Source organism: Schistocerca cancellata, chromosome 2 (assembly GCF_023864275.1).
Source record: "Schistocerca cancellata isolate TAMUIC-IGC-003103 chromosome 2, iqSchCanc2.1, whole genome shotgun sequence".
In the NCBI taxonomy this organism is placed as follows: Eukaryota; Metazoa; Arthropoda; class Insecta; order Orthoptera; family Acrididae; genus Schistocerca; species Schistocerca cancellata.
The window spans coordinates 591,066,072-591,089,855 of NC_064627.1; the positions used below are offsets into that span (position 1 = coordinate 591,066,072).

Consider the following 23,784-nt stretch of genomic DNA (forward strand, 5'->3'; position numbering starts at 1 on the left):
GGGGTCATTTTCTTGCCTCTGCAATTTAGAAACAATTGATTCTGGGTAGTGGTTTGTTTAAGCTCGAACCTGTATGTCACATTCTTGACAGTAAACAAACTCAAACAGTCAAATTTGGTGCTTTCAGTGTCCAAAGGTGCAAAAACATTACTTACATATGTATTCATTAACCCAGGCAAGGACGCTGGTTTGAGACTCCTGCTGTTGTGTTTTGCCTTGTTGAATGAGAGCTACACACTCTTCCATTTTATCTGCTATCTCATTTTCATTTTCAGGTCATTAGTTATCTTCAAAATACAAGAGTCAGTAAAACTACCACGAATGCAACTGGCTGATATATTTACAGTTTGTTTCAAAAATACTGTCGTCAATTTTAAAACAGTCATTGTCAATTGCTGATTTAGATTCTCTGAGTAGCCCCAATTTCTTTTCGGTCAAACCATACTCCATTTCATGACACACTTTTGCAATCAAGACAACAACAGATCAACATTGCAACAATGAAAGTGCAGGAACTGATCACACTTTTAATATGTTCCTCAAGTCACATGATGCCTTGTGAAAGCAGGTAATGTTATCTAGCAGCTCTCCTACAAGAGCAGACGACTGACTTCAAGCAGTCATCTCCTTGGAAATAATACACTACATTGTGAAGTAAAAAATCAGAAAACCTGCACTCAGATTCTACAAGTGCCGACTGCTAGGGAAATCACAACATGCCCCAGAAAATTGCTACTGCAAATTGTTTAGTCATTTTATTAGAAACTGAAGGCATTAATAGTCTTACACTGCAAATATCCACAGTATGTAGTTCATAAATTTATTTTGTATGTCCATTCTGACTAGTAAAAAAAGGATAACAACAAATCTTTCTCTCCTCTCAGGGCATAAAACTCAAGGAATCTGTCCGACACATTTTACACAGCACATAACAATAATAATGATAATGAAGTACATCATTAACCTCTCATCTGTTTACAATTCACTTAAAGCATCTGCAGAACAGTTAGATCACAGTGGTTCCAGTACAAAAATAACAGTTCTTTTTAAAACAGCACTCATTGCAGAAATGTCAGTGAGTCACATGCCCATTCACTTCTTCACTTGCTTGGGATTTCTGCCTCCTCGACCTAGCTGTCCTGGTCTCCCACCACGTCCTCCAAATGTGCCTATGAAACAGATGAGAAACAAGCTTAATCAGAAACCTTCACATACACTATGTGTAGTTAGCTTTAAAGGTACTGTTATTGGATGGGGGTTCAAGGTTTGAATAAGATGCTAACAGCATGGTGATTGATTTTTTCCCTTGTGTTTGGGTCCACAGCCACAAAACATTGATTTGAAGGAGACTTGATTCTATTGAGGCTATGTAATATTTGAAGAAGGCACTTTATTCATCACTCTATGGTCTTATTCAAATGATATACAGCCTCATTGGAAATTCTTTCTATATATGGATGGCTGAGCACACAAAATACAGGACGAACCTTTCCAACATGTTAAAGTTTACGTTTTCACTTCTCATGCGCATAGAAATCACGTCTAATGAGGCACACATTCAAGTTATTTCTAAAAACAACTTTTCAACTTGCTGAAGATTTTTCATGATTTATGTAATAGTTAACATCTTTCTGTCCTTTTGACTGGGGCAGAAAGTCTGAAAACTTCCCTGTAGCACAGTAATGGTTTTTCAATTTTGCTCGAAACTGATTTCGAGAAGCATCAGCAGATGTACTGGCACACGTTGAATCATCTTGTTAAGTTAGAAAGCCACTACTTTTGAAGGAGTCAGTTGCTATTTAAGTTCAGATCTGAGAGTGCACAAAATGTTGTCTTTTTCCTGGAGTAGTGCCCGGAACTAAATATCAGTGAAAATATTTACAGAGATATTTTTAGAAGTGATTTTAAATTAAAATCTAGTGTGTCAAATGTATGCACGTTCATATTGTGGCAAACTCTTCATGTAGATGGTTAGTGCTGATAACGCCAATGGAATTAAAAAATGTTTAACAGAAAGAAATATAAGTGCTAAGCATTGCAGCACTGGCTCAAACAACAAGAAGTAGACTACTAATAATGTCTGACTGAAGTAAAATGTCTGCAAAATTGTTAGTATTAGTAGTAATCTAAAATTTAGATCCGATTCCATACCTATGCATAGGTCTATTAAAAGGAAAAATAGTTGGGCATGTAAGCCAACATCATATCGTATTGTATTTAAACATTGTCAAATACTACAAGCAATCACTCATGTAGTGTAAAATCTAATTCACGATTACTATAACAGGACCCTCCATGTAAGCTGTGGCTGTACTACAGCACGCACAACATGCCATTTAGGCAATGAGCCTACACGTTTCCAGTATTACATCCATACTGACATTAATATGATACACTATTATGTTAATTGATGATAATATAAAAACATGGATATGAAATCTTGAAAGATTGTCACTTATGACATTCTATTTCACTCTACTGATTTATGCGAGGATAAATCATCAGGGAACAGTAACCAAAAAGGAAACTAATGAATGTAGGGCTATTACATTCATCAAAAAATGCCTATTGACAAATATTGTACCCATGTTTGCCATGTAAAAATAAAGGTATGAGATTATGTTTCTTAGGAAATAAAACTGTTCAGAAAAAATATGTTTGTAAGAAGAGTTGAAAGTGAAATATAAGGAGCTCACTCTTACTAAAAAGGTGAAAATGCTAAATTGGGCATACCTCTGGTCAATGTGTGAAACAGCTTACTATTATACTGATTTGGACAGACAATCTGTTAGTGATAGACATAAGAAAGTGTTCATATACTAATAATCCTGCAGCAGAATTCCAATTTTATGACATAGTAGTAAATCTACCAAACAAATGAAGAGCTCAAAGTGTTAGAAAATGGGGTAAAATACAACTTACATCCTTCAGTTAATGATAAAAATTTTAAAAGACCAGTTGCAAGTACAAAAATATTAATCTTTGAAATCTGGGTGTTCATTAGCACAGGAAAATTACATGTCCTGTGAGATAGCTAAATTTATTAAACAACATATACAAGAAACAATATTATGAAAAGGAAAGTTGCTACTAACCATACAGCGGAGATGCTGAGTCGCAGATTGGCACAACAAAAGACTGTCACAAATAAAGCTTCCAGCCCGTAATGCTTTTGTCAAAAGTAGACCACACACACACACACACACACACACAGCCTTACAGGCTGAAAGCTTTATTTATGTCTATCTGCGACTCAGCATCTCCACTATATGGTGAGTAGCAACTTTCCTTTTCATAATATCGTTTCATTCCATCCTGGATTTTACACATACAAGAAAATAAGAGAAACAAAGTTAGTAAACTTGAATATCACAAAATGTTAAGGAGAAGGTTGTTGGAGGACAATACTTGATAGCCAGAGCAGATAAAGGTAATTATTAGTTGTTTTACAAATCAATGATTACATTAGTAAAAAAAACTATTTTTGAATCAAATAACATTGCTATATTATAGAATGACTCCCATACATTCTTTCTAAAAATCCCCGACAAAAAAGTAATGTTCAATATGTATTAAATGAATTTAAAAAAGAATACACTTATTATGAACCCAAAATCATCTAGGTTTAAACCAACAGAAGATACACAAAAGTGGCATACTATTTAGCCTGATTGTCAATTACATCAACAGCTGAGTTTACTTACTTAGTCAAAAGCTTAATTGCACCATTAATAATAATTACATCTTCTGTGAGAAATATATAATCAAGAACAGGGCTGAATTGGTCAGATTTTTGAATGAGACCCATGTGAGTGATAACACTGCTTTACGCTCTTTTGATGTAGTGAATTTATATACTTATGTACCAATTGAGGAGCCATTGAGGAGGAGAATAAAGTACTTATGAAATAACTTTTAAGAAAAAATTACAAACAAAATTACAAATATGCAGTTCTGCCTTATTGTGGGAATGTTTCTGAGAATGATGAACAGTTTTTCAAGAGAAGTAACATTTTTATCATTTCAGACCGATAGCAGCTTGAGTAAAAAACATGACATTAGTCAGGAGTTTATAAATGATCAATCTAGAGTTTAGAGAATCAGTTGTCAGCAATGTGACAAAATTAATATCAGTCAGACATGTACGAAACTAAGAATAGGGTTCGAATGACATGCATATCACAGCAATACATATGTTTTATTCACCAAGTTGAAAGCACACAATCTTACACTAGGCAACATCTCATCTCAGATCTGATGGAACTATTACAGAAAGTTCATAAAGGTATTAATATGAATTTGCTAGAAGAGATTGAAATTTTCACAAACTTATTTCACACCCAGATAGAGTTCTTTACGAACAGATCGACTTAAACCTTATTTGAATAACAAACATGATTTGAATAACTTTCACATGTAATCAAAAGTATCGTATTTACTCGAATCTAAGCCACACTCGAATCTAATCTGCACCTGAAAATTGATACTCTAAATTCAAGGGGAGAGAAAAGTTTTAGACCCCACCTCGAAATCGAAACAAAGTTGGTCCACTGTAACATGAGACACAATTTAGGTCGAATGGATGAAGATACAGCTACTGTAATTTGGTTCGAGTCGTAAGCTTAACATTTAAGCTTTACCAAGTAGCCATTGCTATGTGTCAGGCATTCCATCTGTATTTATACTGGTACCCTTCCGTTTTCACCTGCTTCGTCTGGTTTGAATCGATTGCTTATTTTGCTTTGATCTGATGAGTGCCGTTCTCTTTGTTACCGGTGTTTATGTCACTCTAAGCTGAAAATGCATTACAGTACTGTGTCGTGCATTGTTTGTCGCATTCTGATAATGACTGTTTATGACCTGTCGCCGCCGCTTGTGGCATGGCTTGCTTTTGTGTGCGCTACCGCCACTTACAATTAAAAAAAGAAAAAAAATTATATATATATATATATATATATATATATATATATAAAAGAGGACCTGGGGGAGTTGCTAGTCTCCTACCAGGCGCCTCCCCAGGTGGCGGATAGGGGAATGCTCACCAGATATGGTGGGTACCGGGGAAATAAAATACCCGGGGTGGACCAAAACTAGCAAACTAGGGCACGACGGTTCCACATGTCAGTGGCGGTTTCCCGACAGCGTCTGTTCCACACGTTAGAGGCGGCTGATTTGTGTTTCAAGGCTCCACAACCTTGATCCTACCAACTGGCACATGTCAGACCAAAATACAATTACAAGTAAAATCATGGTTCGTGTATGTAATAACAAAAGTACCCCAGGTGGTGAAATCCACCCACCTAGCAGAAAGGTGGCAACCGGTCTATCGGATTCTGGGGAGACCGGACCTACACGACTTGTGAGTGGATCGGAGCACTCTGGAAAACTTCCCAAAAATGAAGATTATATTGGAACAGTAAACATACGGACACTAATACAAACGGGAAAATTATACACATTAACAGAAGAATTAAAGAAGCTGAAAATCCAAATCCTAGCAGTACAAGAGACCAGATTTCCTGATAATCAAATCACTGACTACAATGGCTTCAGAATTTTCAAAAGTGGAACGGACAGAAAAATTGGTAAAGGGGCAAACATGCTTGGTATGGCCTTTATGGTCGAAAAATCCTCAGTTAAATTTGTAAAATCTGTAAAAACTATTAGCAATAGACTAATGTTTCTTAGGTTGAAACACAAGAATAAATATTACACCCTAATTAATGTTCACGCACCCTGCAACGTTGACAATAGAAAGGACCTAGACAATGTGGATAAATTTTGGGAACGATTAGAACTTGAAATGTCAAAGATACCGAGGAATGATGTCAAAATACTTCTTGGAGATTTCAATGCACAGATTGGCAGAGAAAAGAAATACAGGAAGACGGTTGGGCTATACCCAGCACACAAATTGACCAACAAAAATGGCATGCGACTAATCCAACTTTGTCAACAATTCAACATGAAAATCAGCTCAACGTCGTTCAATAAGAAACCAAGAAAACAGAAGACCTGGAGATCCCCTATAAGCCAATTGGGAGAATTTCAAATTGACCATGTGGCCATCTCATATAACTTCCAAAAAGAGATCAGAGATATCCAGGTTAGGAGAGGTGCAAATATTGACTCAGATCATTATCTCACAAGAGTTCGGGTCCAATTCACCCCAAAAAGGAAAACACCAAGAATTCCACCAGCAATCCCAAAATTTGACCTACAAAAACTAACAGAATCAGAAACAATTAAAAAATGGGAAAATTCTCCCGCAAACAACTGGGAAACATTCAAGGAAAAAATCACAAAAATAGCGAAGGAGCAAATACCATTGAAGAAAAAGCACAAACATCCATGGTGGAATATGGAATGCGAAAAGGCAATTCAAGTTCGTACAGAAGCCTTTGCGAAGTACAGTTCAAATAAAAATGAGAAAACTCTTCAAAACTTTTTAGAAACACGGAAACTTTCAAATAAACTTATTAGACAAGAGAAGAGAAAGTATGTAACTCAGCAACTGGAATCAATAGAAGCAGATTTTAAAAATTATAATACGCATGGATTCTACAAAACTTTTGCAAACCAAATTAAAGGGTATATCCCTCAAAATGTCTGTTTTCGGAAATCAGATGGGAATCTGGCACTAAGCGACGAAGAAAACTGTGAAGAATTAGCCAAATATTTTGAAACGCTACTAAACTGTCCAGAGCCAACAGAAGCTCTTCCAATATCCAGCACTAAAGGTCCGCAACAGCAAGACTCTGTACCGCCAACTGAAGAAGAAATTATCAAACACATAAACAACCTCAAAAATAACAAAGCATCAGGAGAAGATGGAATTGTAGCCGAATTTCTCAAAAGTCTAGGGTCTAACTCAAGAAATGAGCTAGTTAAAATTATTCAAAACATATGGGTTACTGAAGAAATACCAGAAGATTGGAAATGTGCCCTAATACATCCGTTACATAAAAAAAGGGGATAAATCGGATGTGAACAACTATAGAGGAATCTCCTTACTTGCCGTCACATACAAGATATTATCAGCTTGTCTTCTTGAAAGAACACAAAAACTGCTAGAACCCAAAATCTCAGATTTCCAAGCTGGTTTCAGACCAAACAGATCATGTCCAGAACAAATTTTAAACTTGAAATTGATTACAAGGATGACACAAATGCGAAGGAAGCCTACAGTATATGTCTTTGTCGACTTTAAAAAGGCATATGATTCAATTCACAGACCCACACTATTTAAAATTCTTGAAGAACAAGGACTGGATAAGAAGACACGGAACATCATAGAGCAGACATTAACAAATACAAAATGCAAAGTGAAATTCATGGGAAAACTTTCAAAATCATTTGAGATAAAAACTGGGGTTAGACAAGGTGATGGATTATCACCTCTGTTATTTAACTTAGTTCTGGATAGAGTCATGGCAGAATGGGAAAAAGAACTCAAAAAAGAAAAGTACTGGAAACCAATATCACTGGGAACCAAAAAAGATGACCTACAAATCCCCTACTTAGCCTACGCAGACGATCTTGCAATAATGGCAGATTCTAGTGAAATGGCAGTCAAACAGATAGAAACCTTAAAAGAGTGTGCAGGAAAAGTTGGCCTACAAATATCTTTTGAGAAAACGGTGTTTACAACAACAAATCTAGAAATTTCTAAGTTACAAACCAAATATGGAGAAATTAAGAGGGTACCATACTTTAAATATTTAGGAGAGATAATTTCTGAAAAATACTCACAACAAGAAAGAATATTAAAAGCTCGTAGGGGTCTAGGGCTGGTCCAAAACATTTACAATAAAAAATGTCTATCTATAAATACAAAAATTAAACATTATAAGTTGGTAATTAAACCAATAATGCTATATGCCAGTGAAACCTTGACACTTAAAAGAAAAACAGATATGGAAAACCTGAAGAAAGAGGAAAGGAAAATCATTAGGAAAATTCTGGGACCAAGATGGACCAAAGAGGGGTATAGATTACAGAAAAATTCTAAAATTGAAGAATATTCTAACATAGAGATAGACATGAGGAAGAGGCGTCTAAAATTCTATGGCCACATAATGAGACTTCCCGATCACAGACTTACAAAAAGAATAGTAAGATACGTAGCATCCCTTGTTAATGGAGGAGAATGGATCAAAAATGTAAAGAAAGATCTGGAATTAGCCAACATTACTACTGAAGACATGAACAAAAGAAACAATTTCAAACTTAAAGTTGACAAATGGGAGGTCAAACCAGAGACAAAAACGCCGAGAACTGGAACAAAATGGAGCGAAGAAAGAAAAGCTGAATTCTCGCAAAGAATGAAGACCTGGTGGGCAAACAAGAAGAATAAGAAGCCCCAGAAGTGAACCATCTTTACTTAGCGTCTTCCATGTTGGGAGCTTTACGACTAATAATAATAATAATAATAATAATAATAATAATATAAAAAGAGGAATTTTCTCATAAGCGAAACAATGGCAAAGAGACTGCTATTTGTTGTTACTTACACTGCTGCTTTCTTTGATAATGATCAACAAGAACCAAATAATAGACTGCATATGATAGATGTTCTGACCGAGAGTTTAGCAAAAATTTTTCTCCGTTTGAAAATCTTTGCAGACACCTCTTTAGTACATTACATTCTGCACAGAAATTAGAGTCATCTTAGATTTAAAAATCTAGTCAGTTGCTGTGCTTCATTTCTGACTGTATCGCCATACAGCATAAGAATAATACGAATATAAACATGACACGATTTGTATATTCTTCCGCGTTTGCTGTTGTCCCACACTAGTTTCGTAGTTTATTAGGCAGATAGGATTTAAATGAGATAGCAGCAAACACTAAAGAATACATGGCATAATGTTTACATTCTTCTGCCTTTTCTTTTAATTTATTTACTGACGCAGAGGTTTTGGCGTCAGTATTTATCTTTGTGCCTGCAAAGCATGCCTGTGTAGCACTACATATATTTGACGGCAGAAGTTAGTTGTGGCGGCACCTAGCAACATTTTTCAGAACTTCCATTTACTCTGCACTCGATTCTAAACCACAGGCGGTTTTTTGGATTACAAAAACCGGAAAAAGTGCGGCTTAAATTTGAGTAAATACGATATATTAGTGACCTGCAGAAGTGTGGCTACAGCCTAAAATAAAAATGTCTTCTATCCCACTTACATCCCCGCACCTCTCCATTTTGGTTGCTGTTCCCTGATGTTTTGTCCTTACACAAATCAACACACTAAAACAGGATGTGATAGGTGATACCCTATTCAGGACTTCATATTTAACCTTTTATATTACCACTGATCAACATACAAGTACATCATTCTAATGTCAGTATGGAGTAATACTGGAATCATGTGGACACATTGAGGGAGGGTGGTTATACGACTAAACAGTGAGGTCATCAATCCTGTGATTGAAAAATTACATGCGTGAGATAGAGGTGTCCACTGAAAGTGTGTGGATCTGGCTAGAGGGGTCCAACTATAAATCAAGGAAGCTAAAAACACATAGTAGAAGGTATAAAAGGGTAAGCCAAATCTAAAAAGTGGAAAACACAGGGATACAAGAGTGGTCTTTGCACGGGGAGTGATCATGTGTTCCTGACCAAGAAAACATCAAGAGGGGCCCCAATGAGAGCTACACTGCCCCTGCTCCAGGAGTAAAGCAAAACCTTATAACTGAAAATAAAAGCCACTTTCATGTAGGAAAACTGAGGACCAGTTCAATCGCCTGTGAATCATCTGCCAATATTAAAGACAAGGAAGGGCCAAAAGAAGAGGACATTCCACCAACATGTGGGATACTGTCAGTCTGGCTCCACAACCACATAGTGGGGGGTGGCCCATTAAGCAAAAGAAAACAATGGGTGAGCCTAATATTACTGGTGTGTACACAGCATAAGACAGTGGACTCCTTCAGAGAGGAGTGGAAGGAAGAGCGCCAAATTACAGTAATCTCCTTGATTGTGCGAAGTTTATTACTAAGAGCGGGAGTGCACAAGATGTCATTCCACTTTTGGGTAAAGAGAGATCTGACGTATAGCCACATATCTGCACCTGGAATCACGAAAAGGAATGGGGCGTACATATCTACCTCCGAAGCCAAACAGTCAGCCAGTTCATTCCCTGGGATGCAGACATAACTTGGGAGCCAGATAAAGACAACTGAGCAGGCGACATGGCCAAGGGCAGAAAGGAGGATAGCAGAGACCAAAGGGTGGTGATAGTAGCATTGGTCCATAACCTGCAGGTTGCTCATTGACTCAGTACATATTCAAACATTGTGGGGGGGGGGGGGGGGGGAGGCCTGAGTAACAAAATGGAGGGCCCTGTCAATGGTTGGTTGGTTGGTTTAAGGATTAAAGGGACCGAACCCCTGTCAATGGCTAGCAGCTCTGCTGTGAACACAGTACATGATCCCGGCAGTACATGGTGTTCCATACCAGTAGGAGACATAAAAGCGTATCCCGCCTTATGTCATTTCAGAACAATCAGCATAGGAAATGATAGCACTATGGAACTCTTCAAGGATGGAACATACAAGATGCCGGAATATCATACGGGCAGTGGAGACCTTAGGACCGTGGAATAGGTCAGCCCTAATCCACAGTTGTGGCACCATCCAAGGAGGGGTGCAGGAGAAAAACAGGGCACTTCCCAGTGAGAGGCGGTGGAGATGCATTCCAACTGGCAATCCCACCCAAGGGTGGGTTATCAGGAGCGAGGCATCCCTCGTTTGCAAAGAGGACAGGGTACACGGGATGGCTAGTGAATCGTCAAATGGCAATTCCGTAAGAAACCAGGATGCTGGCTTTGTCGTATTTGTAGAGGGGGGAATCCTTACTTCTGCGAGGAGACTGTCGACAACTAGTGCAAAAGGCACTGATAGCCTGATGGAAGGAGCCACTGAGCCATAAACTTGACAACCATAACCAAAGAGCCCATGGCCCATGGCCCATGCAGAGACTCATCAGATGGAGCTTTGGAACTGGTGTTCAGAACATGGCTTAGAGTGGGAGCTGTATCTACATCTACATCTACATCTACATCTACATCCATACTCCGCAAGCCACCTGACGGTGTGTGGCAGAGGGTACCTCGAGTACCTCTATCGGTTCTCTCTTCTATTCCAGTCTCTTATTGTTCGTGGAAAGAAGGATTGTCGGTATGCTTCTGTGTGGGCTCTAATCTCTCCGATTTTATCCTCATGGTCTCTTCGCGAGATATACGTAGGAGGGAGCAATATACTGCTTGACTCTTCGGTGAAGGTATGTTCTCAAAACTTTAACAAAAGCCCGTACCGAGCTACTGAGCGTCTCTCCTGCAGAGTCTTCCACTGGAGTTCATCTATCATTTCCCCAACGCTTTCGCGATTACTAAATGATCCTGTAACGAAGCGCACTGCTCTCCGTTGGATCTTCTCTATCTCTTCTATCAACCCTATCTGGTACGGATCCCACACTGCTGAGCAGTATTCAAGCAGTGGGCGAACAAGCGTACTGTAACCTACTTCCTTTGTTTTCGGATTGCATTTCCTTAGGATTCTTCCAATGAATCTCAGTCTGGCATCTGCTTTACCGACGATCAACTTTATATGATCATTCCAATTCAAATCACTCCTAATGCGTACTCCCAGATAATTTATGGAATTAACTGCTTCCAGTTGCTGACCTGCTAGTTTGTAGCTAAATGATAAGGGATCTATCTTTCTATGTATTCGCAGCACATTACACTTGTCTACATTGAGATTCAATTGCCATTCCCTGCACCATGTGTCAATTTGTTGCAAATCCTCCTGCATTTCAGTACAATTTTCCATTGTTACAACCTCTCGATACACCACAGCATCATCTGCAGAAAGCCTCAGTGAACTTCCGATGTCATCCACAAGGTCATTTATGTATATTCTGAATAGCAACGGTCCTATGACACTCCCCTGCGGCACACCTGAAATCACTCTTACTTCGGAATACTTCTCTCCACTGAGAATGACATGCTGTGTTCTGTTATCTAGGAACTCTTCAATCCAATCACACAATTGGTCTGATAGTCCATATGCTCTTACTTTGTTCATTAAATGACTGTGGGGAACTGTATCGAACGCCTTGCTGAAGTCAAGAAACACGGCATCTACCTGTGAACCCGTGTCTATGGCCCTCTGAGTCTCGTATCAGGTGCAAAAATCATCGACATGCAATGCCAGAGTAACCAGAGGCCCAACAGAGGTTACAAACCGATTGATGGTGATAAAGAGTGTGATACTTACACAGAACCCTGTGGGACATCATTCTCCAGGATCCGAGGGGTGCTGAGTGAAGTGTCAAGTCTAACATAGAAGAGCTGGTGGGGTAAAAATGTGCGGACAAAAATCAGAAGGGGGTTGCGAGAGCCCCAGTCATGGAGGGTAACTAAAATGCGATGGTGCCAAGCCATGTCGTATGCTTTATGTAGGTCAATGAAGACTGCAATAAGGTGTTGTGGTTAGTAAAAGACTGTCAGACTACTGTTTCCAATCTGAGTAAATGGTCAGTTGTAGATCGAACTTCCCGGAAGGCACACTGGTATGGGGACTAAAAGCACGAGATTTGAGTACCCAACATAATCGGAACCTAATCTTCCTCTCTAGCAGTTTACACAGTATGTTGCTCATGCTAATCAGTCAGTAGCTTCTCGAGAGACGTTGGGTTCTTCCAGGGCTTAAGGACAGGGATAACTATGCCATCTTGCCATTGAGAGGGGAGGGCACCTGTGAGCCAAATGCGGTTGAAGACCCTGAGTTGCCTTTGGGTAACATCCAAGTGTTGGATCATCTGGTTGTGGATGGAATCTGGGCCTGAGGCCATGTCATGTGAAGAGGAAAGAGCTTGCAAGAATTCCCATTCAGTGAAGGATTCATTGTAGACTTCAGCTTGGTGGAGGTTGAAACACAGGAGATTTCTTCAACTCGTCGTTTCTGCCAGAGAAAGGTAGCAGGATAGGAAGAGGATGCCGATGCTGTTGCAAAGTGTGTTGTGAGGTGTTCTGCAAGGAACAATGGATCACTATACAGAGCACCCTGGACAGTCTATCGTTGCTCATGGCCCAGAGGCTACGGAGCTTGAAGCAAATCTGCAATGAAGAGGCATACGTCTCCAGGGAGAAAACATAGTGCTCCCAGCATTCCTTTTTACTTAGTTTAATAAGGTAGCGAGCCTTAGCATGGAGATGTTTAAAAACAATACGGTCGGTCTGTGAAGGGTGTTGTAAATTGTTGCAGTGCCCGTTGGCAGTCCTTGCTAGCAACTGCTATGTTCTTGATCCCCTATGGTACCGGTCGATGACAAGGGGGGCCTGTGATAGGGGAATAGCAGTGCCAGTGGCATGAAGAACAGTGTCAGAGGCAACTTGCACGATGGCAACAATGCAATCCAAGAGAGGTCTCTAAGTGCACAGTAGACGTATATGAAGGCTGACTGGCACTACAGAATGCCCAACATGGGGGCCTACTTGCCCGGCAGCAGCGGGGGGAATGATACAATCACCAGAAAGTGGTCACTGTCACAAAGATTATCATGTGTATGTGGGGGGGCGGGGGGGTGAACAATGTAGTGAAGCCACGAGAGCAGCAGGAGAGAAGATCATGAGATCTACAGCAGAGAAGGTGCTACAAGTGTGCCACTGAAGTGGATAGGGCACCAAATATTTCAGAGACACAAACCGAAGTCTGTAATAAGTTGGTCAATTTGAAGACCCCTACCTGTCAAAGTGGCACTCCCCCACATGGGGTGGTTTGCATTAAAGTAATGGAGGAGGAGATACGGGGGCCGGAGCTGCTGTATTAAGATTGGCACTTCAACATAAGGAAGAGGGCCTACCTGGAGGAGGTAGACATTGCAAATGGTGATTGTTGGGGTAGTTTGTAATCTTAACGCTATCGCTTCTAGGTTGGTATGATGGGGGAGCCAGTCACTAATGAAATTTGTTTGAACCAATGTACAGACCCATCCAGAAGCTATCTTGGGGCTGGCACAGTACCGACAGGATGGCAGATAAACACGAATCATTGCAGTGAGGTCATCATCAATGTACATTTCTTGAAGAGCACTATAGAATGCAGAATAAGAAGAAACAAATTGTTGTATTTCAGTAGATGACTGTAATATCCATTGCAATTCCACTGGATTATCATGTGGCAAGAGTCCAGGTTAGACGTAAAGAAGCCGAGGGTAAGTCATGTCACTGGGTCAGTGGTAGTCACTGACGAGGAGGGGTGACGTCCATAAAAACTGGCGCTGATTCAGAGTGGGTAGGAGGGGGCAAAGCCACCCCCCCCCCCCCCCCCGGGATGCTGGGAAGGCCTTGTTCTTGGACTACTACTTCTTTGGGAGGGAGGTGGTGTTACCAGTAAGGGAATAGCTGGCAGTGACATCTGGGTTGGACAGATAGCAAGCAGCTTTTGAGCTCTCTGAGTGTGGGTCCCTTATCTGACTCAAGGGAGAACATCTCTTCTCTGGCTGAGGAGGTCGAGGTGGAGGTGGAGGTGGAGGTGGAGGAGGAGGAGGAGAAATGGCTTCTTGAGGGAAAGGGATGGGAGCTGCTGGGGTGGGGTGGGGGAGGGTAGTACAACTGAGGTGAGGAGGAGTGGGAGAAGGGGAAGGCATAACTGAGGTACAGTTAGAGGATAAATTCACAGGGTGAAGTCAGTCAAACTCTTCTGGGCCTCAAAGTAGTGGAGAAGGTCAAGGATCTTCATTTCCGAGATTCTTTTTTCCTTTGTGTACACTGGACACTCCAGTGAGTGGGGAGAATGTAGACCAGAGCAGTTTGCATAGTTAGACAGTGGAGTGTGAGGGCTCCCCACGTGAGGAGGGTGGCCACATTCACCAAAGGTGTGAGTGGCAACGCATCACGAGGACATGTGGCAGAACTTCAAGCAACAGAAGCAATGCACGGAAGGTGGAATGAATGGTTTGACGTCACGCCTGTATACCATGACCTTGACTTTCTTGGGCAGGGTATGCCCCCCCAAAGGTCAGGATGAAAGTGCCAATGTAGGACCTCTCTGGACGTCCCAGACGAAATGAACGCCATGTCGTCCCAGATTAGCCCCAAATTCATCACTGGAATGGAGGAGAAGGTCCCTATGGAAAATTACACCCTGTAATATTTAGAAACTTTTGAGCACTGATATTCACCGAGATGTTTCCTAAATGGTTACAGGCATGGAGGGAGGCCGACAGGCTGGCAGAACTTGCCTTTATAAAGAAGGAGCCAAATCTCGTCTAATTGTAGGACTCAACTTCACCGAACTTGTCCTCAACTTTTTTTTTTAAAGGGGTGCATTTGGTGGTGGCAAAAGTCACCCCGTCGGTCCTGGTACAGACCAGGAACTGTGGAAAGGGTTCTCCCCCAAGCCGGTTGGCTTGGCCCTCCTACCAGGGAGTAGCCAAGAGGAAAAGCCAGGAAGGTAGTGACAGAACTGAGACAGAACTATTTCTAGGAAGAGACAAAGCTGCGGAAGAGTGGCCAGAGAGTTTTAACTGCTTCATGTGCCAAACGTCTGCCCTGGTACCATCCAATCCGATCTGGGGCTTGGCGCCACACAGCCACAGCAACAGCCGCCTGTCATGATGGTCACTGCCGGGAGTTCCAATGCCCAGAAAAGATAGGCAACCACTCCTAGGCTTCCACAAGGCATTCACAGTGCAGGTACCAGCAGTTTGACCCCTGTGTTGTTAGGGGGCTCGGCCAGGTGGGTACATAATGGTCTCACCACATGGACTGGTTACTGAGCAGGTGACCTAGCAAGAAAGCTAAAGGGCTATGGCCGGAGGGAGAGGAAGGGGAAAAGGGAGTGGGAGAGGAAGAAGATAGGGAGAGAAGCCCCCACTACAGACGCAAGGGATGAAGTTCTGGCTCACATAACAAATTTCAAATTTAGAGATGGACGTCAAATCCCTAAGGGGAACCAAAAAAGAAAAGCTGAAAAAGGAGGAAGAAAAGCAAACAAACCAAAATCACAATACGAAACAAAGTCAGAAGAGAATAGCCGGGCTGATATTAATAAGAACACCATGAGAGGGAACAGAAGGGGCAAAGGGAAAGGAATAAGGGCAGGGAGGGAGAAGGAAGGGTAAGGTAAAGTAGTCTGGAAAAGAATAAAGTCTGAAATAACTCATGGACCAGTGCATGCCATACACATACTCACAAAAGAGCTGTGTGCCCTCTGGGGCCAAATCTGACAGACAGAAACTGCAGATAAATTTTTTATACTGATACTTCTATGGTAGTTTATTCACATTATCAACAATATCAGATAATAGGGCTTAGTTTTATGTAGTCAGTATCTCCTGTTCAAGTGGATTAATTTATAATTGCACTATTTATGTCCAGATGTTGCTGTTTCTTTTCAATAATCTTTTTCTTTTTACGCCTTGGATTACCATACACCTAGTTTTATAATCTTTTTGTATGATACTTTAATTTGTGAAATAAATCTGACGAATCAGATTTATATATACGACTTTTTCAGCTCTGTTAATCTGACTGATACATGTGGTATGCTGGGATCACTGACAGTTTAGGAGAATGGAATTAATTAGTGGTAGATCCCTGAATATGTACTGTGAATGTAATTTTATATACTGGTATTGTTGGACACTTTATTCACATATGGCATAAAGTAAGCAAAGACATTATTGTTATTTATGTTCAGATGCTCTTGGTCTCTTCTTGCAGCTTTCTTGTTATAATTTAGTTTACAGCATACCAATGTATGATTTGAATCTAGTTTTATTTTGGTACACAAGATTTATCGTTTAGCCTTTTACTTAAGACTTGACATTTGAGCTGTTTTTGTTACATAAGTGTCCTGATCCTTTCTGTATAGTCTAACTGTTCTTCACTGGGACATAATAATACAAATATGTTGTCATTTAGTTTTTGTAACTGGAAGCAGGAGGAGGAGAACATACACAAAGAATAGGTATTACATAGGCGAGCTTTCGGAAAAAGAGGCTCGCTCTTATGGCAGAAGAACTGAAGAGGAAGGAGGAGGGGTGAAGGAAAAGAACTGGAGAGGTGTAAGAAAAGGGGTAGAGTTTGGAAAAGTCACCACAACCCCGAGTCAGGGGAGATTTACTGGACAGGATGAGAAGTAAAGACTGACTCATTAGCATTTTTGTTGTTATATCATTTAGATTTTACACTATGTAAGTGATTGCTTTTATTATTTATTAATGTTTTAATAGAATATGATTTCCATTTACATGTTACAGCATTTTCCCTTCTAACAGACCTATGCACATGTATGGAATCAGAACCAAATTTTAGATTATGACTGATACTAACAATTTTCCAAATTTTTCGCTCGAGTAAGACATTGCCAGTAAGAAATTTTTACTATACTTCTTTTGACTTTATATGTATAGTTACAATCCTAATTTCATTAATAGTTCATTTTTCCACAGAGTGTATGTTTCTTTTTGGTGATGTGTGTTGTAATTCACTTTATTCTCAGTTTGTCTTCGACCATACGATCTTTGGCCAAGCTTGGGTCGCAGTTGTGACCTACACTATCAGCAGGCTACTTGTTGTGTGAACTGATGCTGTAAGAATGAGGATTTACATTTTTCAAGTCATTCTATGCTGTTCATGTCATGTTTGAAGACATGAATGTCATGTGATGTTACCTTTGTAAAAGATATTTTTTGTAAATACTTAAAATCTACAATCAGAATTTTCTGTGTAAATTGTATTTCAATGTTCGCTATTTTTCCTTGATTTTGTTTTATGAATACAGCACTGTGAATGGTCTTATGGCTGAAACTGGTTGTGAATAAACTGATTTACAAGACAGCATTGACATTTCTTGCTAAAAGATTCTACATGTTTCATCCGATGACCCTACTACACTATGGAGAAGAGAGAGTCTTAACATTCTGCAACCCTATACCTGTCAAAGCATTGCAAAACGACTGAGAGGTACTGGTAAAATAACTCTGTCACCCTCTGATATTCGTTTTCCCTGTCTTGTATGATAACTTTTTCCAACGAAAAGCTTCGAAAAGGAAGACTGACTTGACATGTGTTGTCATATCCCAGCTGAAGAACTATATTTCTATAACCAACTACCAAATGAATAGCTGTTTTGCATGTCCATGTGGTAAAATCCATGTATCGAAGACTCAAAATTTAATGCTGGATGTATATGTTTAGAGTAATTAAGCTGCAATGGTGTTAAATTTTTCAGTGTCTTCTGCTGCTGCTTGTGCAGATTTGGATTTCTATTTCTGCAATGATTAATATAGAAAAATCAACCTGTTTCAGCAATACAATACTGCTATTTCATTGGTCCAAGAAAACTGAAATAGTACTTTTTCAAAGGATTATTTAAGCAATTGTGCAATAACTGTCACAGAAATATGTAGTGGCATTTCACCTCGACTGTACTACCACACATCCAAAACTCCTACATAGGTAAATATAAAAGAAGTTTCTTTGTTCTCCTGTAAAATTTGCTTTTTATTAGTTAGAATATTGATCAGGTGGAAAATTCCACTGTTCTGCTGCATTCTGAATATTTTTGTGAGAACACAAAACAAGACGCAATTTCCCTTCTGTCACAGGATTATACGTGCCTCCTCTTAGAGAAGCAACTTCAGCTTCAATTAGATGCAACATTTCATCTCACTGTTTGCTTACTGTTCTTTACAGTTTTACCATAGGAAGGTGCTCAGTGTGGAAAACACCAGAACAGTTTCCATGTCTCTTGGCACACACTACATGTGAGAAGAGAAGGGTTTCCATAACCCATGTCCCTATTGTGGCAGTTAGTGTCTGCAGCAACTGCTTCACAGCTGTATCATTTATGAATCAGTATCCCATTTTCTAACCAATAAGAGCTACTGTTTTATTTATGATGGTATGATATTTTATATAAAAGTTGTCTGTCCAACTGAAACAAAATTTGGTGCTTACATCTGAACAGCAGTTGAGGATTATATCAAGTAAACTGAGTACTTGTGTTATTACAATAGCATCTACAAGAAGATCTATCAGCATATCAATCACCTATATTATTAAACGGCTAACTTCGTGCACGGTTCCAATTACAGGTTGCCTATTTAATGGCTTTTGCTGGCTGCATTTAAAAAAAAAATTAAATGTAGTCATAAACTCATCATTAAGAGGTATAATTTATGTTAAAAGTTTGGCACACGCCGGTTAGTAACACACAATTTTTTTCTCTCCTGAAATTGCAGATAGATGATGAAATTTAATGACAATATAGTTTGAAGTTTGCACTATGGAGGATATTTTGCTTTCATATGCAGCTCTAGCGAGAGAAACTGGGACTACAAAACAAACATGGCATGCATGATACTGTCATCAACTTGTGAAGAGCAGAGAAGTGTTTCGATATTTGTGGACCAAATTGTATTAAACAGAGTGAAATTCTCAGGGAAATGTGCGACTTGTGTGGGGACAACCATATGGATCGTAGCAATGTCTCCAGGTGGTGTACATTCTTCCAGGAGGACCATGTGAACCTTAGTGATTCGCCACAGTGGGTGTCCAGTATTAAGCTGCAACCCCACAGAATGTTGGAGTCATTGAGGTAGCAATTTTTAACAACTGTGAACTTTATCATGGCAGTTCAATATTTCCTATGGTGCAGTCTACGATATTTTTCATGACATGTTGAAATTTCATGCTGGGTGCCTCAGAACCTGACAGACAACCACAAGGACCAGCGAATGATGACAAGCTTGGATCATTTAATGCATTATGCTGCAGAATGGCATGAATTTTTAAAGGTATCATCACTGATGATGAGTCGTGGACATACCAATACACGACCGAAGCCAAGCAAGCCTCTATGGAACAGAAATATGCTGGTTCTCCATCACAAAAAAACATTCAAAGTGACCCAGTCTGCTAGGAAAGTGCTTGTGACAGTGTTTTGGGATATGTATGGTATGTCACTGGTGGACTTTACTGAACATGAGACCACTGTGAAGGCTGCAGACTGTGTTAAAACTTTGGTTACGCTGCATCGTGCCCTTTGTGACAAATGCCACAACATTAATGCTGCCAGAGTCAAACTTCATGACAATGCTTGCCTCCATGTTGCTACTCTGGTTTGTGAGAAAAATCGAAAAATTTGGGTGGCAGGTGAACATCCACCATACAGCCCAGACCTTGCACCATTGGACTGTCAACTGTTTGGTCCCATGAAGAAAGTCCTGGTCAGCCAACATTTTGGGTTTTGCGTTAATGGGCTGTGACAGACAATTAACAAAAGTGCCCTATATGGCTGGAAAATTGCGGCCTGGACAGATGAGTTTTTACTCCAGTTGGTAAAAGCTGATGGTAAGGGTTGAGTAGGGCGCACAGATCCTATGTAGCCATCAACCCAAGTTGTCAAGGCTCTGTGCAAGCTGCTGGTGGCTTCACAATGGTGTGGGCTACATTTACATGGAATGGACTGGGTCGTCTGATTCAATTGAACTGATCACTGACTGGAAATGGTTATTCCTGGCTACTTGGAGACCTTCTGCAGCCATTCATGGACTTCATGTTCCCAAACAATGACAGAATGTTTATGGATGACAACATGCTACTTCACCAGGCCACAATTCTTTGTGAATGATTTGAAGGAATATTCTCTATAATTTGAGTGAATGGTTTGGCCACCGAAATCATCCAACATGAAACCCAACGAATATTTATGTTACATAATTGATACATCAATTTGTGCATAAAATCCTGACTGGAAACACTTTCACAATTGTGGATGGTTGCACTATGCTGGGCAAAAGGAGGCATCCCATGACTTGTCACCTCAGTGTATACCACTGAATGCACCTGCAACATTATATCATTGTACAGCATATAGTTCAGGAGATATTATGCACATAAATATTTAGATGTGTGAAAAACTAGTTTTTCTTAAAATGGAGAGCATATTATCCACACTATACTCAAGCACTGTTTGGTAATGAGAGCAATGGTGACTTCCAAACAACTTGAAGCATAGAATTAAACTTTTGGTTTCGATTTTCTCATTAGTTTATGAATGGATAATCCAAAACTAATGGGACCAACACAATTAGGATTTTGCGTCTTCAACCATAAAGGTTTTGCATGCTTAATGCCAAATATTTAATGCATGATTTCATTTGTAAAGTTATGAGACTTTGAAGCTATTTTATACATGAAAATTTGAGCCTTTACAGGAATCGTGTGTGGGGAGAGGGATTACTTGCTCTAATACATACAGGATGTTCACATGGTTGAAAATTGTACTTTACCTCTTCCACTGCCACGTCCTCTCTGAGCCTGGCCTCCTCTGCCTTTCATTTCTCCACGGCCACGACCTTTCACTAATGTATCTTCCTTAACCATGTCAATTACTTCATCTGGAATTCGCAAGTATTTAATTGTGCTGCCTCTGATATAGCATTCTGGCATTCTCCAGAACTTGTCACCATCCTGTAAATAGTTTGAATAAAGTGAAACTATAAGAACATCATTACAATAAATATAATGAAAGCTTTGAATGAGCATGATGATGATGATGATGATGATGATGATGATGATGATGATGATAACTGATGAAATCTGACAATCAGGTAACATATAGGGCCAACTGCATAAACAGTGCCGTCTAAAGATCAATTTTAGTCAATGTTCAGTAAAGTGTTGACCTAAACTAAACAAGACGTGCTTGGCAACACTTAAATTAGCTATTGACATATTAACCGTGTTTCAACCACTGATGCTGATCATACATCATAGATATGCAGTATTCTTTATTTTGGGTGTCTTGATGTAAAGATGGAAGAAAATGAGTCAATGAAATTTCCAAAAGTAAATGAAAAGGAACAATATAGTTCTCAGCAATTAAAACTCTTTAGCATAGAACACCATCCACCACAGTGACCCAGAACATTAGGGAAGCAGCAAGTGGAATATTCAGGCAGCATGGTTTCAAAACAATGTTATGACACTTCCTGACATTAAATTTGTGTGCCAGACTATGACTCAAACCTGGGACTTTTGCTTTTCAAGGGCAAGTGCTCTCCCTACTGAGTTATCCAAGCACAACTCTCAACCCAAGCGTGCAGCTTCACTTATTCCAGTATCTAATATCCTATCTTCAAAACTTCACAGAATGTCCTGCATACCTTGCAGGATTAGAACTTACGGAAAGAAGGAATGAAGGATAATCCGGAGAAATTGCTTAGGCACAGGCTAGAAGATTGCTTGCAGGAAGTGTTGGGTGGGTTGTGACTCATGCTTTGATGTATCAGTCGGTAGAGCACTTGCTCACAAAAGGAAAAGGTCATAGATTCGAGTCACCATCCAGCGCACAGTTTTAGTCTGCCAAGAAATTTCAATTTAATGCACACACTGCTACAGAGTGAAAATTTTTCTGGCTATGAACTTAATAACTGTCTTCACAACTAACTAAATAACTAACATTATAGACAATATATCATTTGGCAGCTCATAATTCACAGCTACCCAGCATAGGTTGTTTACGGACGAGGTCAGTTAGAACACAAACTGTAGAAGGCTATAGTGTCATATCAGACTTTCGGAAGTTTTCTGAACATACTGGAAACATGTTACAGATCACCGGTCATGGATTTAGCAGTTTTCTCAAAAGTTTCAATAGTCCACAAGTTCAGAGTTGTCCTCTACCTGAAAGTTGGTTTGGCCACAACAGTTATTTACTGGGCACAGTCCTTTTGGAGGTAGTGTACCACTGCTTTCTTTGACCTTTCATCAGACTTACCTGTCCAGATATATGGGGAGCTACGGTTTAATGTGGACACCAAACAAGGATGGGGAGAGATGATGATGATGACGACGACGACAAGAGGGTGGGGGGGGGGGGACACTTCGGATTAGCAGGAATTGAACCCCCCTGACCTTCACAAAAATAGTCCTGCATGCAACCTTGGAGCCATCAAGACTTAACTCTATTTTTCAACTGGCCAATAAACATGACTACTGACTGATTTCTATATGTTATTACATCTGTTGACCAGCTCATCTACAATTGTCACAGCTGTTTGAGCAAATGTTCGATCGTTAAAACTTTAATACCAATTGGCTGAAATTAGGTCCAAGTGTGTCCTCTACAGTGTTTCCTTCCTGACTAGGAACGTTATGTTATAAGAGTAATTAGTCACTACTTATGCCACATAAAATAGTGAAGTTAAAATGACCACTACGGAAGACACAAGTTTCTATCAGCCTTTACCAGAAATCCGCCTTTTGACTCTTGTGACCGATTTGGAACAACTAATGGAATTCATCCATGAACTTTTTTTGCTCTCTTTAATTGTCTGACATGCTTTTGGCCTCACAAATGACAGTCTGCTAGGTTCTATCCTGACAGTTTGATCTTCAAATTTTCAGTGCCTCGTGCCTGGGCTCACAAACAGCAGTCTGTTACATTCTGTCCTGACAGCATGATCTTCGAATCTGCAGTGCCTCATGCCTGAGTTTGATTGCACTGCAACACTCGTTTCCTGATACAAAAGGCTGGTTCTTAGTGTGCTTTGAGTGGTTTTAGTGTGGATGTCTCAGCAGCTTGGCAGATCACACTGAATATCACCCACACAGTCCTGGAGGCTGTCATGTCCAAACCTAGTTAACAGGCCATGAAATATGTAGTTTATTCTGCAGACTACCCACTTCAGTAGCCTCATGTCTGGGTTGCTTGTCTCAAAAGTGTGTGTAGATAAGGAAGTGGTCGTCTGTGTGAAAATCAATG

At 40.0% G+C, this 23,784-nt stretch overlaps 1 protein-coding gene across 1 annotated transcript in view; it reads right to left on the bottom strand.

The window, feature by feature from the left end:
• Positions 1-740: 740 nt before the first annotated feature.
• Positions 741-23,784, bottom strand: part of LOC126162225 (U6 snRNA-associated Sm-like protein LSm4) — a 74,035-nt gene continuing 50,991 nt past the window's right edge. Inside the window, exons 4-5 of the mRNA XM_049918583.1 lie at positions 21,308-21,488; positions 741-1,169 (exon numbers count right to left, since the gene is read on the bottom strand). Coding sequence (XP_049774540.1) covers positions 1,093-1,169; positions 21,308-21,488 — 258 coding nt within the window. The 3' untranslated portion in view covers positions 741-1,092. The remainder of the gene's footprint in view (positions 1,170-21,307; positions 21,489-23,784) is intronic.